The sequence below is a fragment of the Phycodurus eques genome, chromosome 17, assembly GCF_024500275.1.
Source record: "Phycodurus eques isolate BA_2022a chromosome 17, UOR_Pequ_1.1, whole genome shotgun sequence".
Lineage (NCBI taxonomy): Eukaryota > Metazoa > Chordata > Actinopteri > Syngnathiformes > Syngnathidae > Phycodurus > Phycodurus eques.
The window spans coordinates 7,557,964-7,571,751 of NC_084541.1; the positions used below are offsets into that span (position 1 = coordinate 7,557,964).

The following is a 13,788-nucleotide window of genomic DNA, read 5'->3' on the forward strand; positions in this document are numbered from 1 at the left end:
AAAAGGATACCATCAAAGGCGGAAGTTGGGTGACATTTTAAAAAGGGCCTTAATCTTGTCACCACATCATAATAGTCTGTCGCAGCCTATAATGCATTATATCATTCTACCCGCAGGGTTTTTTTGTTTTTTGTTTTGCCTGTAAATACATTCACAGCATTGTAGGAATAAGAATAGGCTATGTAATGATTAATTAGACGTGGTTAGATATTCTGTTTCACCACACATTCCAGGTTTTATAATTACTCTGACGAGCTGTTGATGCAAAGGCTATGCTGTCAAAACAAAGGCAGTCTGGCACATATCCAAGTCAAGTTAAAGGTCTGTGTGTCAACAATTTATTGGGGGTAGAGATGATTTGCAGTTTACTGGTATACTGTGAGAAACAGTTAATAGTATTACCGTTTCATATTGTTATCACCGCTGACTACTGTATTTAGCATCTCTTGGGGTAGAAGTTGCCTTTGTCTTCTCCCATCTGGTGCGTGCCACAACAGCAAAGAAGAAGAAGAAGATGCTGTTATGTGGACTCATAAAAAGCAAAGCACTGTAATCATTTTAACAGGACTGTAGTCAATTTAATTGTTGGTGACAGTACAGGCCTCAGTGCACTATGAGGTAGCTATTTACTGAAAGCAGTGTCTGACTCTTCCTCGTTTTCTAGCATCTGAACTTATATTGAATTCAAATAGAGACCTCTAGCAGCTAAAATGACAAAACAAAACATCTCTGTGTAAAAATTCCAAATTCACACATATTGATAGAAATAAAGAGCAAATCAAATTACAATAATTATCTTAAGGTTAATACATGGCAATGAAATAATTGTTCTCATCAGGCACATTAAACATGTAATACTTCCTAACAATCAAAATCATAATTGCAACTGAGTTTGAAAATAAGAACTTCACTTTTGTTTGATAACTGTACCGGTCGAATATTCACAATAATTACATTTTGTACTGCAGATTATGGCATAATATTGTCGTTGTGCCACAATAGCGTGTAATTAGCACGTGAATAATTGTGAGAAGAGCAATGATGTACAGTCCACTTGTATCATGGGCTTGCCCAGCAATTGAGGGAAAGTGAGCAGGGTGAAAGGCATTCCAAGTCTTTCCAAAACCGAATAATAATTGGGTTGAATTGTGATTTTCACTCTCACTGGATTTGTGAATCTTGGGAGAGCTTTTGGAACATGATGAGAGTTTCTTACTCCCACTTTGTCTCCTTATTGAAAAGAAGGCTTGTGTGCACCATTTAGCATCTGAGTAGCGCTGCATTTTGTCCTGTTGTCTTTGAACTGAACAGTAGACTGCTGAATTGAAACATGGCAGATGGCATTAGAAGAATGTCGTGTTTTGTGCGCATTTCCCAACCATAACTGAGTTCATGCATTGAAAAAGATTTTCCTATATGCGGCAAGGCACAATGCACCTTGATCCAGTGCGTTACAGTCTACTACCATGACAGTGACTGTAGAATGGCAGATGTATGCAGCCTCTGAGCGCATGATAGAATCTCTCAGTAGCTCCATTAGCAGAAGAGTAATAAACTGTTAAACATATCTCTGTCGTGCAGGAATGAAGCAAAAATGGCAGGTGCGAACTAATGACTATTATCCGTGACATTATTTTTCTGGGTTACCATGAGAGTCAGGAAGAACATCTTCAGTTATGGCGGCGAGTGAACGAAAGAGTGAAAAGACTTTAAATCTAAAAAAATAAATAAAATACATTTACATATGTGGTTCTGAAATTGGTAAAACCTCAAGGAGTTTGAAGACTGTTTTCAGTCTTCAAAACGCTGTCTGTACATTTTTCATAGTTCAAAACTTATTGCACCAGTCCTTTTCCCAGAACTTTTCTGGTAGCAAAACAAATTGTAAATCTATCCATAGTTTCATTTACACTCTGCCAGTCTAATGATAAGACTTCCTATCCTCATTCTGTTCCTGTACAACCAGTACTATTGCCTGATGGACCACTGAAGAAGCTTGGACGTGACATTGTTGGACCATTCGATACCGCTGTACCTGCCTGAAAGTATGCAATCACACTGATGGACTACTATTCCAAGTGTCCTGAGCTTGCCGTTTCACACTACTGAAAATGTTCTTCCTGAATGTCATGGTAACCCAGAAAAAAATGTCACTGATAATGGTCCATGGTCCATGCTATTTTTGCTTGGTTCCTGCACGACAGCTGTATAGCTAGCAGTAAAACCTCTGTTTATTACCCTGCTGGTAATGGAGCTACTGAGAGATTCTATCGTGAACTCAGAGCCCGCATTCAATCTGCCAGTCAACAATCACTGCAGCGGCAGGAAACTTTAATGCATTGGATTGAGGAGTACTGTGCCATGCCGCATGTAAGACCATCTGGTTCATTGTATGAACTCAGTTATGGTAAGACAATGCACACAAAACTATCATTATTCCATTGTCATCTACTATGTTTCAATTGGGCATTTCACTGTAGTTCATTGTGCAGTTCAAAGACAACAGTACAAAATGTAGCACTACTCGGGTGCTTTTCACTACGGAGATGAAGTGGGAATCAAAAAACCTCATTATATTATTAAAGTTCTTCCTCATCCTGTAACTGAAAAAGAGAATTCCAACTCTTTCTTACTGAGTTTTGGAAAGACTGAGACTGACACAATACTTTGTGGCATTACCTTTTGCTGCAATTACAGCTCTTACAACTCTTTTCGGTGTGACTCGACCAGCTTGGCACATGACATTTTTGCTCATTCTTTGCAAAAAAGCTGACTTGAATTCCATTGCATAGCGAGTGTCTGTGAACAGCATTTTTAAGTCTTGCCAAAGATTTTCAATGAGATTTAGATCTGGGCTTGACTTGGATCTGGCAGAATATGTAAATGGATGTTGTCCTTCTGGAAGAGGAACCTCCGCTGTGTAGGACTGTCCACCAGTAGTTGTTTGACTTCCAAAAAGCTTACTTATGCTGCAGGGGTCCACTTAAAATAATCATTGTTATGGGCACATGCATGCATTGGAGCTACAAATGTTTTACAATTAGGCAAAAACTTTGAGTACGAGGAGATGAGACCCAGGAAGGACCTCAAGAAGTTAGATGGTGGATGAGCTCTCAAGACTGCATCAATGTGCTCTTATCCATAAAGAACATCCTCAGCGGAATTGACGTGACCTTGGAATCGTAAGGAGGGTTCCCTGAAGTGGCATTTCAATTGAGTACTAATCCAACACCTTTCATTTTCTGAAAGGATTGAGATTAAGAATTTCAGAATTTCAGAATTTCAGAATTTCAGAATTTCAGAATTTCAGAATTTCAGAATTTCAGAATCATCTTTATTTGCCAAGCATGTCCAAAAAACACACGAGGAATTTGTCTCCGGTAGTTGGAGCCGCTCAACGACAACAGATTGACAGAGAGCTAGACAGGTTTCTAGCTCGATTGTAGAGGGCCCTGTCCCCGTTTTGATATGCATCCTGCTTAGCTTGGCGAAGTTGTTTAAGTTTGGCAGTGAACCACAGTTTGTTGTTATTGAATGTTGGTACACACACCTCTTCACAGAAACTGATATAGGATGTGACAGTGTCCGTATATTCATCCAGGCTTCCACCTGAATTTTCAAAGGCACTCCAGTCTGTGCATTCCTGTCATGTTTAGTAGTCAAAGTTTGGCCATTGACGATGAGATTATTTTAAATCATTTTGGACACCTGGAAGGCCCTTGACGACACCAACAATCAATTTTCCTGAAAGGCTAATGGGGCCTGTGTCATCTTCATGGAGTGGTAGCTGGTACACCAGGACAATTATAGAAAGCATCTTTTCACCTTGTAGGTTTGGAAACAGTTTCACATGAGATAGGGGTAGCAGTCTGTAATCACAGCTTTATTCAGTCCTGTAGATTGGTGGACGTACTGTACGTTTTCCACCAGTTTTACAACCAGTTACCACAATAGCATCACCCAGGCAGATGCATAAATCTTTTGGATAACACCATCTTTCCGTCAACAGTTCAGTTTTGTTGCGACAGAGGCAATAACAGAACAAAGGCAGCCAACATAGCTTCTGGCAGACTGGTTTGACAGCACAGTTGCTCTTCACTTTACGCACAAACTTGTGTCAGGAGTTCCTGGATGGTCCTGTGATCATCACAGTTGCAAGTGAAGCAATACCTGTATTCATACTTAGTCAAAGTGTTTCGTTCACTAAAACCTGTTAAATGCTGCCAGCGGCTGAGACAGTCCTATCAAGCCAATTGGGGCAAAAAAAAAGAAGTAGAGCCAGAATCAAACCTTTAACAGGAAAAAAAAAACCTTCTCCGTCATCCATATGGCTCTTGGCAATCATCTCCAAATATCATGGCACTAAAAACCCTTGCTAAGACTGGACAAAATTGCAGAAGTCTTTTCTCTTGAGAAATGGAATTCTGCTTACTTAAGTCCTGGAACCGGAAGTGAGTACACTGGTGTATTTTGGCTGCCACCTCTCCCTGCAAAATGTGTCTTTTTAGTTTTAAGTGCAGTACTTTCGCCAGGATTTATTCTAGCTCCCTTAGTTAGCCATCGTGGCTGCCGTCCACCTCCAGTGTTCTTCTTTCTTGCCTCTGTTTTTCCACTGCCCTGAACATCCGTGCATATCCTCAGGCTCGGCTACCAAACTCCTCCTTCTGTGAAGATCATCTCAGTGGCGAGCTCTGATAAGGGGGCGGTTTCTGATAAGCGCGATATGCGTAGCCACCCAGGGCAGCGCTACAACCCACACGTGGTTACGTTGACAATTTCTGAGCATCACATATGGCGCCTAGTTTTGGGACAGTAATTGCTCCAGCGGCAATGCAGCAGCACCACCTCGTTTTTGAAAATTTCAATTCAGATGAGATTTTCTGTGGTTCTGACAAAGATGAAAATGTTCCTTGAGTTTGGCGTCCAAAATCACACATTCGCAGGATTTCGAGACGGTGGAAAGGTATCGACGTGATGATCTACTATTATTTTTGTTTTGTGAAATTTGATATAAATCTGACAATCAGTTTTCTCTCGGCATGGTCCGGAATAAGATGGCTCAAGCGGACGCCACAATTGAAAAATCTGAAAATGGCCTGTATAAACATCACATTTTAATCTTAACTAATAAATATATAGACATTTTTCTACCAAACTGTCATGGCTTCGGTCACACATTTCCTATTGATTTACATTGATTTTTGGACAAGTCAATCTGAGCCGTTTTGCGACGTAAAAAGTGGCATAAAATCCTTAATCTTTATCTAATTCTTACAAAAGATGTCTCATTTTATTCATGTTTCAAATATCTATCCAATGATATTCACTGTTTTGATATACATGTGGTTTTAATATTTTTGTAACATACCTCATATATATTTCGATAAGCTATTTCACAGTGTTCAGACTTCAAAGTACAACTGTATTGTACTGATAATCAGTTGTATATTTAGTTTGATTCCTCGTTGTGTGGTTTTCATCACACATTTACTTTTTTTGCATCAACCTTCTGTGGTGGTTTCACAAAAAAAAAAGAGCAAAACTCACACCTATGTAGTTAACCTTTTCATGCTCATTGAGATTAAGTCTAATAAGATTTTCTGCTGTATAAAACACACGATGGCCGTTCAAAGTCAAAGTTTTCATCACACTTGTGAGGCTAATGATTCCAGAAAATTTGATTGAACTCCAAATTGTACCATAAAGTGGGGTTTTGATTTTATTTCAGCGAGTCCTGTATGAAGTCCTGCCTTCATCTCAGAGTAAATATAATTGGCCAATCTGTCCAGTTGATTTACTGTTACGCTATTGCCAAATTGATTCATTCCATGCCTTTGCTTAAAAAATATGCAATGACTTTATATTTGTAGTTCTAGATTTCCTAAGACAAAAGTTTGTCAATGTAGAATCAATATTATGGTGGATGCAGTTGTCTATTTACTGACCAAAAATATTCCTGATATATATAGGGACCTACATTGGTTGCTTCCTGCACAACACCAGCGAGCGAGCCCTTGGAGGAATTATGCTTTATGACCTGCGGAAAATGACCAGCTCTCTGTGTCAAGACACCTGCTCAGAAAGGTAATGCTTTTTTCACGCAGCCCCAATGAGGGGACTACAGAAGCCCTGCTGTTTGAGTAAATGCTTTAGCTCTCAGTCTCCTTCATGAAAGCCTCCTGTGTGTTGAGCCAGAGGAGAGCCAGGTGGCCAGATGACAGTAAAAGATGAGGCGGGCTGAAAGAAGTAAATATAAGGGCGGATCTGTTGTGAAAGTAAGAAAGAGGGGGGGGGGGGGGGGGGGGCGTGCATGCTTAATTTGATGACATCAGTGGCTGGTGGCTGGAGGAGCTTCAATTCACAGAAAAATCCAAGATGTGAAGAAGCAGGTGGATTTCTTCAAAGCAAAATCAAGAAAGGAATTATTCCTTGTAGTACCTTAATTAATACCTGAGGTGAATTCAGATTTTCTGCTCACTTCTCAAACACCCTACCAAATCTCCTTCCCATAGCCCCTTGGCCCCTCACTCATCCCTAATCCACACGGATGGAAATCCTGCTCGTTAACCGAGTGGGCCAATTACTGCAACTAGCAAAAACTAAAAAGTCAAGGCAATTTACGAGGAAGCGTCAAAAGCAAGTATGGAAAGGTCATTTTTGATGAGGTCTCTGTCTTTTTCTAAGAACAGAGGATAAAGATGAAGGTGCTGAGAAGGAGTCACTACAGCCTTCAAATTCAGATCACAGGTGACTCGTGTTATAGCTTGAAAAATAATTTGCTCGATGAGCATAGGAAGATGTGGTATAAATATAATATCATGTACTGTAGATTTCAAGCAAGGAGGTTTGACGAAAACGATACATTGAAATTATATCAAATGTCCTGTGCGATGTGCTTAGCCTGAGGCCAATAGCTGGATGTTATTGACTGACCTTGCTTTTGGCAATAACTGGCAATAATTATATGTGTTGCACGTGTCTGTGTGTGTGTGCGTGTGTGCATGAGTCTGTGTGTGTGTGTGTTGTTAGTGGGTACCAGTTTGCAGGGTTGGAGTATGGCGCTGATTGTCACTGTGGGAACAGGATCAGTAGCCCACAGGTTGCCGAGGAGGATTGTAATCTGGCGTGCCGGGGAGAGAGGGGGTCTCCTTGTGGCGGTGTGGGACGTCTCTCCATTTACAAGGTGCAGGAGCAGAAGCCTGGTCACCGAAAAAGTGAGTAAAGTCCTCCTCCGTGAAGATGAAGTGAAGTTTATTTTTATTCGGAGCACAAACTGAACAAATGCAAGTATGAAAATATAGCGTAAGATCGAAGGTCAGAAAAAAAATCCCCAAAATTTAACTGGTGGAAATAAATATAACACATTCCAGGGTCACCAACATCAAGTTTTTTTGTAACTTCAAGTGTAGAATACCAACCACAACATGTGACATGTTAACTTCCAGTCTGCATGTACAGTAATCCCTGGTTGTCCACCAGTTCTTTATTGTCCTCCGCTTGGGGGAATGGTCTCCTGTAGTTGGTCAATGAGTGTAATCCTCGCCAAACTGACGCAGAGTTGTTAGCGGCAAACTGGTTTTTCAGTTTTTCTGCATGATTTCTCTTGCCGATGTGAATTTCGTTTGCCAGCTGGGTCCTGGCCTGCTTGTACAGGGCTCTGTCCTCAGTGCAAGTACCGTGAAGTTTGCGAAGTTCAGCGTTGAACGACGGCTTGTTGTTATTGAACGTGTGGAACGTCTTTGTCAGAACACCCACGTAATCACAAAAACGGATAGAAGATCTCACGGTACCCGTATATTCATGCAAGCTGCCAGCTGAAGTTTCAAAGACATTCCAATCTGTGAAGGCCTCACAGTGCTGTAATTCCATCTTTGCTTCATTGCTCCACTTGTTCACTGTTTTCAGTACAGGCTTTGCACGTTTAAGTTTGTGGCTGTATGGTTATTGGTTAGACAAACCCAAAGCTGCACAGGCAACAGATCGCTTCTGTGTCCTTCAGCGTGGTATAGCAGTGCTTTATAATGTTGTTTTCCCTCGTGGGACAGTCAATGTGCTGCTTTTCTTTAGGACGTTTGTGAGTATAATGGAGGAAAACTCGTGTGGTGAATAGAATGGCGTTCAGTTAAAAAACAGTGTCTCCAAGTCTAGGCTGCAGTGTGTGTTAAGCACCGTGACATCAGTACACCATTTTTCGTTGATGTAGAAGCATATTCTGCCACATTTCGTTTTCCCCGAGAGCGCTGTGTCACGGTCCGCTCGGTAGAGTTGGAAGCCGGGCAGTTGTATCGTTCTGTCAGCGATGTCTTCACTCAGCCAAGTTTCAATAAAGCAGAGGGATGTCAGAATGCAAAGTCTTTGTTAGTCTCTGTGAGGAGAAGAAGCTCACCTGTTTTGTCGAGGAAAGGGCGCAGATTGTCAAGATGAGTCGACGGAAGCAGAGTTAGAAAAACTGTGACTCGCAAAAAGGTATGTGAGGGTAAAGATTCAAGATCCCAGGATCCTTACAGATTAGTGTGGAAAAAACACACACACCGTCACACAGTAGGCCTACTCGACACACTAGTGCGCCTTCATTTGATCAGGAATGTTTTTATCTGGATGCGCTCTAACCCTGTACAAATTATTTCAACGTCAAATTGCTGACATAGCAAGTCGACTACCGCAACAGCCTCTCAATTCACTTGTTTCCTCAGGCCACCATTAATTCCTTGAAAAATATTTTCCATCCCTTTTTATCCTTCTGCTGTGCCCATTGAGGATGCATGCAAACATGCCTTGAGTGTTTTTCTCAGCTTTGAAAGTAATTCACATCGATTCCCACCTGGCTGTTTTCAGCTCTCCACCATCATGGTCTTAAATACAGTGATTCCCCTGCAATTGTGTGTTTGCTGAAATGTTTATATGATAATGACAATGTTTTAGCATGTCATACGTGCGCCAGTGTAGCCACAAGTTCAGTTCAGGTGCAGTTCTTTTTTTTTCCACCACCAAAACAAAACAATATTGGCGTAAAAATATGTACTTGGCCCCTTTTGGTTGTTTATACTTTCACCAGCCACAATATTTGGTGCACAATATTTGGTGGGTTAACATTTTTTAACATCAAAAAACTCTGATTTAGAGATATTTATATAACAGTATGTTTATTATTATTTCCGCCCAAGATGTTTTGATTTCCTTTTGTCGGGTTGTTTGCTTATTTGGTAGTCCGAAGTATGATGTAAAAACAATACAAATGATTTCCTGTGGAAGGATGGCTGAGCAAGAACGTATTACATTTTGGCGAGGATCTGAATATCAAGATGTATATTCAATCCTTTATTTGGAACGAGTGGTTTGCACGCCTGCCTCACAGTTCAGAGGTTTTGAGTGTGGATCTCGGCTGCGGCATTCCTGTGTGGAGTTTGCATGTTGCTCTGGCTTCCTCCCAAAATTCAAAAAACTTCCATGTTAACTCAATGACTCTAAACTGCCCATAGGTGTGAATGAGAATGGTTGTTTGTCTATACACTGCATATGCCCTCTGATAGGATGCTACCAGTACTGGGTCTTCCCCACCATCACCCAAAATCAGCTGGGATAAGCTCCAGCCCACCCACGACCCAAAGGAAGTCAACAAGAGGCTATATAGAAAAAGATTTTTAAAAAATGTTTCTTACCTTATTTAGCCACGGGAGAAGGGGGAATGCTGTGCAGTTCAAATGCAACTACAGATTTAAGTACAAAAATAGATCTCTGACAATGACATTCATACCTAAGCATTAGTTTAAAAGGCAAGGCTTTCTGATACAATATTAAAACTCATTTAAGAGTTTGGGGAGTGTAGTTCTTTGAAATGTCGCTGTTTCTGTTTCATATAATTATTTATTGTAATTATGAAAAGTCAGAGAAGTCAAAGAAAAAGAAGGTCATACAAAGTCAGAAATACTTATTTTGAAAGCCAATTTAAAATAATGAGATGGAAAAATGTTAACCAATTAATTTCTTTAAAAGCTATGAATCATTTTTGTGATTTTGTTTTGTTTTGTTTCTTCCTTTCACCACAGTCAGGAATGCTCACCGGCGAGGCTGCTTCAAATTGGTGAACAACACGATCAACACCTTCCCTATTCATTCATTTCAGACCAATCTAACAACACAGTCCTGCATCGAGACTTGCACAGACAAGGTTTGAATTTATTTCTCTTTATTTGGAGACTTAGCAGTTGTAGTGAGCCCTATATTACCGATGGCAGACTTGGGCAAAGTATGCCCTACGGCCCACATTCCAAAACTCAACAGACTCTGATAACAATCACTCCACAGTATTCGCCTCTCATGCCCAAAGTCAGCTGGTATACTGTATGTGCCAGCTGACCCACGACCCAACCGAGGATAAGTGGCATAGAAAATGGATGGAAAGAGTTTATTTCCTAGTTAATATATACAGTATATAAACAATATACAAACTGATAAACTTTGTTTTTTGTAAATATTCGCTCATTTTGAATGTGATGCCTGCAACACCTTCCCAAAATTCTGGGAAAGGGGCATTTTTTACCACTGTGTTACATCACCTTTCCTTTTCGCAACACTCAATAAGCGTTAGGGAACTGAGGAAGATAATTGTTCAAGCATTGGAGGTGGAATTCTTTCGTATTCTTGCTTGATGTATAACATCCGTTGTGCAAGATTCCGGGGTCTTCATTGTCATGTTTTGTGCTTCATAATGCCCCACACATTTTCAATGGGAGACAGGTCTCACTGCTGACAGGCCACAAGTAGTACTTGTACTAAACAGGGATGGCGCTTAAAAAGACACTACTTCGATGGCAGCATATGACGTCCATGATTTCCAAAAACTATTTGAAATGTGGACTCGTCAGACCACAGCACACTTTTCCACTTTGCACCAGTCTATCTCGGATGAGCTCAGGCCCAGACAAGCTGGCGCGTTTTTCTGTGTCATTGATAAAAGCCTTTTGCTTTGCATAAAACCATGTGAAAAGCCTTCCCAGAAGAGTTGTAGATGCTATACAGCGTAGTTGTAAATTGTGGATCAACGTCATATTAAACCTTATAGATTAAGAATAGGGCGTTACTTAAAGGTCAGAGGACAAAGATGTCAAACATTTTCTTGATAACTCTAGAACCTCTTTACAAACCACATCTGCCATTTCAAAGTGATGATATAGCAGTTACACAGCAGTTAAATCGATAAATATGACTCAGAATGCGCTTTCTGCTTTTTGCGTCCAGCGCCTTCTGGTCGGCTCGGCTCTATCTGGCGCTGTGAAGTAACACGTGCCAAACAGCCTGTTCATTCGGCGTCGTGTGCTATTGTTCCATGCTGTTTCAAATCACATTTTTTTGCGTTAATTTTTACTGACCACACCCAAGTCTGATTACCTCCAAACCTGTTCATTCAAGAAATCTCTTAAGTAGAACCTGTTTGACAAAATTAAGCCAGCCAAAAGATCTCTAAAAGAAGAAATTCAAGAACTGATGAAAATACAGTTGCTCCAAAAGGGTATTAGTATTCCAGCGAATGACAGTGAAAGCCATTATCCTCAAATGGAGAAAATACGGAACAGTGGTAAACCTTCCCAAGAGATGCCGGCCTACAGAAATTACCCCAAGAGTAGAGGAACGACCTACCAGGAGGTCTCAAAGGAACCCAGGACAACAGCTGAAGAAGTGCAGGCCTCCCTTGACTCAGTTAAGGTCAGTGTTCATGACTCAACAATAGGGAAGAGACTGGGCACAATTGAGTTCCACGTTCGACTGACGAGACGAAAATTGAACTTTCTGGAAGCTGTGTGTGTCCATGCATCTGGCGTAAATGTAACAAAGCATTTTAGAAAAATAACATCATACCAACAGTCAAACATGGTGGTAGTGTGATGGTCCGTGGCTGCTTGCTGTGATTGATGGAACCATGAATTCTGCTCTTTCCAAGAAAATCCTGAAGGAGAATATTTGGCCATCAGTTTGTGACCTCACACTTGGTTTCTGCAACAGTCCAAAACACACCAGCAAGTCAACTTCTGAATGGCTTAAAAAAAGGTTTTCAGCGGCCTAGTTAAAGTCTGAATCCGATTAAAATGCTGTGGCATGCCCTTAAAAAGGCCGTTCATGCTTGAACACCCCCCAGCGTTGATGAATTAAAACAATTCTGCAAGGAAGAGTGGGTCAAAATATCACTGCAGAGATGTGAAAGACATTGCCAGTGATAAAAAACGCTTGATTTCACCCCTGGGACTTTTTCGCTGGGTGTGGTGCCACTCACTTATTGCGACAAATAACTCATGAATATGCAAATTGCTTGTGAATCCCCTCACTCATACTCTCGTCCTATAGACTTTTATAATTTACAGTCACTCCCACCACACTTCAGTTGTACAGCCGGGTACACGACTCTTGTCGTGCATGCTTCTTCTCCTGTCCTTGTCCTGTCCTTCCCTCACAGAGTGTAGCACTACAGCCCCACACAACACTCATATCTAACGTTTCATTGTTCTAGATATGTAATGATTTATTTTCTCATCTTGTTTACAATTAGTGCTCTGTCTTTTGTCTTCGTCTGTTACTCCCCTCTAGAAACTTTGTATTGTTCGACTGATCGACTCTGATTCTCAATAAATATCAATTGTAATACTGAGGAACCACAGCGGCAGCTTAAAAACTGTGAAACAGTAAAACTGTTCCGCATAAAAGGGAAACAGATCCTTCATTCTGCTTGAGCTAACAGCCGAACAGGACAAAAAAAAATTCTGCAAGAAAAAGCGGGCCAAAATATCTCCATAAAGATGTGGAAGACTTATTGCCAGTTATTAAAAAACGCTTGATTTCAGTTGTTGCTGCTCAGGCTGGCCCAACCATGTGTTAGGTTTAGGAAATATTACTTTTTCACATGGGGCCAGGTAGCTTTGAATATTTTTTTTCCCCTTAATAAATAAAATCAACATTTAAAAACCCCATTTTATGTTTACTTAGGTTTTCTAGTTACATTTGTTTGATGAGCTAAAACATTAAAAGTGGTGAAACTATGCAAAAATTGTGAATTTGAGAAGGGTCCGATTCTTTTTCATGGCAATGTATACTATATTCTACATAAAAGCAGCATCTGATTGAAACAGCGACAGCGATACTGCTTGGTTTGGAGTTTGGGGTTGCAGTGCCATCGGGCGAGAACATGTCCGTTACACACTTCAGCGATTTATTATAAATACAGGAAATTAATAATGAGCACAATTGAGGTTAGCATGTTAGCGTTGCCCTCGACAACCGTTCCGGTTCTCACATGGCCCTTTAGAAGATGAACTGCCGAAACCTGGCCTATAAAGAGTCACGTCCAAGACCACATAGAAACATCTTCGGGGATTTTTGCATTGGATCAGCCTTTGTTCCTCTAATGATAATCCTGTTCCAGGCAGCTTTGTCTCCTCTCCCCCAAAAAATTACTGGTATAAAATATTACTGGCGACATTGTGGAGCATGACCGTGTCGGCATAATTATGCAAAAATATTCCAGAAGTTGTCCGTGTAGTGTTTACCTTGATTCTTAGACAGCACATCCCCAGCAAGGTGCAAACACTGGCATATCTATCCTGATTTTCGTTCAAGCGCAAGGCTCGCTGCTCATATTTGCCACTTTGGCAGACCATTCTGCGCCAAGCTCTGTGTTCCGGTGCAGCGGTGTGTGTCCTTGGAGATACTCCTGGCGGAGTGAAAATTTGGTGACAGAAAGTTACAAAACTTAGGCCTGCTCAGACCACTTTTTAATCCTGGCACAAGTTAGACGACTGC

General features: G+C 40.9%; 1 protein-coding gene across 4 annotated transcripts in view; it reads left to right on the forward strand.

The window, feature by feature from the left end:
* Positions 1 to 13,788, forward strand: part of LOC133416118 (sialate:O-sulfotransferase 1-like) — a 42,655-nt gene that overhangs the window by 12,123 nt on the left and 16,744 nt on the right. For 2 of the 4 annotated variants that reach the window (XM_061702780.1, XM_061702782.1), the window contains 3 exons: positions 5,970 to 6,084; positions 7,030 to 7,214; positions 10,047 to 10,168. In XM_061702780.1, coding sequence (XP_061558764.1) covers positions 5,970 to 6,084; positions 7,030 to 7,214; positions 10,047 to 10,168 — 422 coding nt within the window. Of the gene's footprint in view, positions 1 to 87; positions 322 to 5,969; positions 6,085 to 7,029; positions 7,215 to 10,046; positions 10,169 to 13,788 lie in introns of those variants that run through there. The other 2 variants (XM_061702784.1, XM_061702781.1) reach the window with 2 other exon arrangements.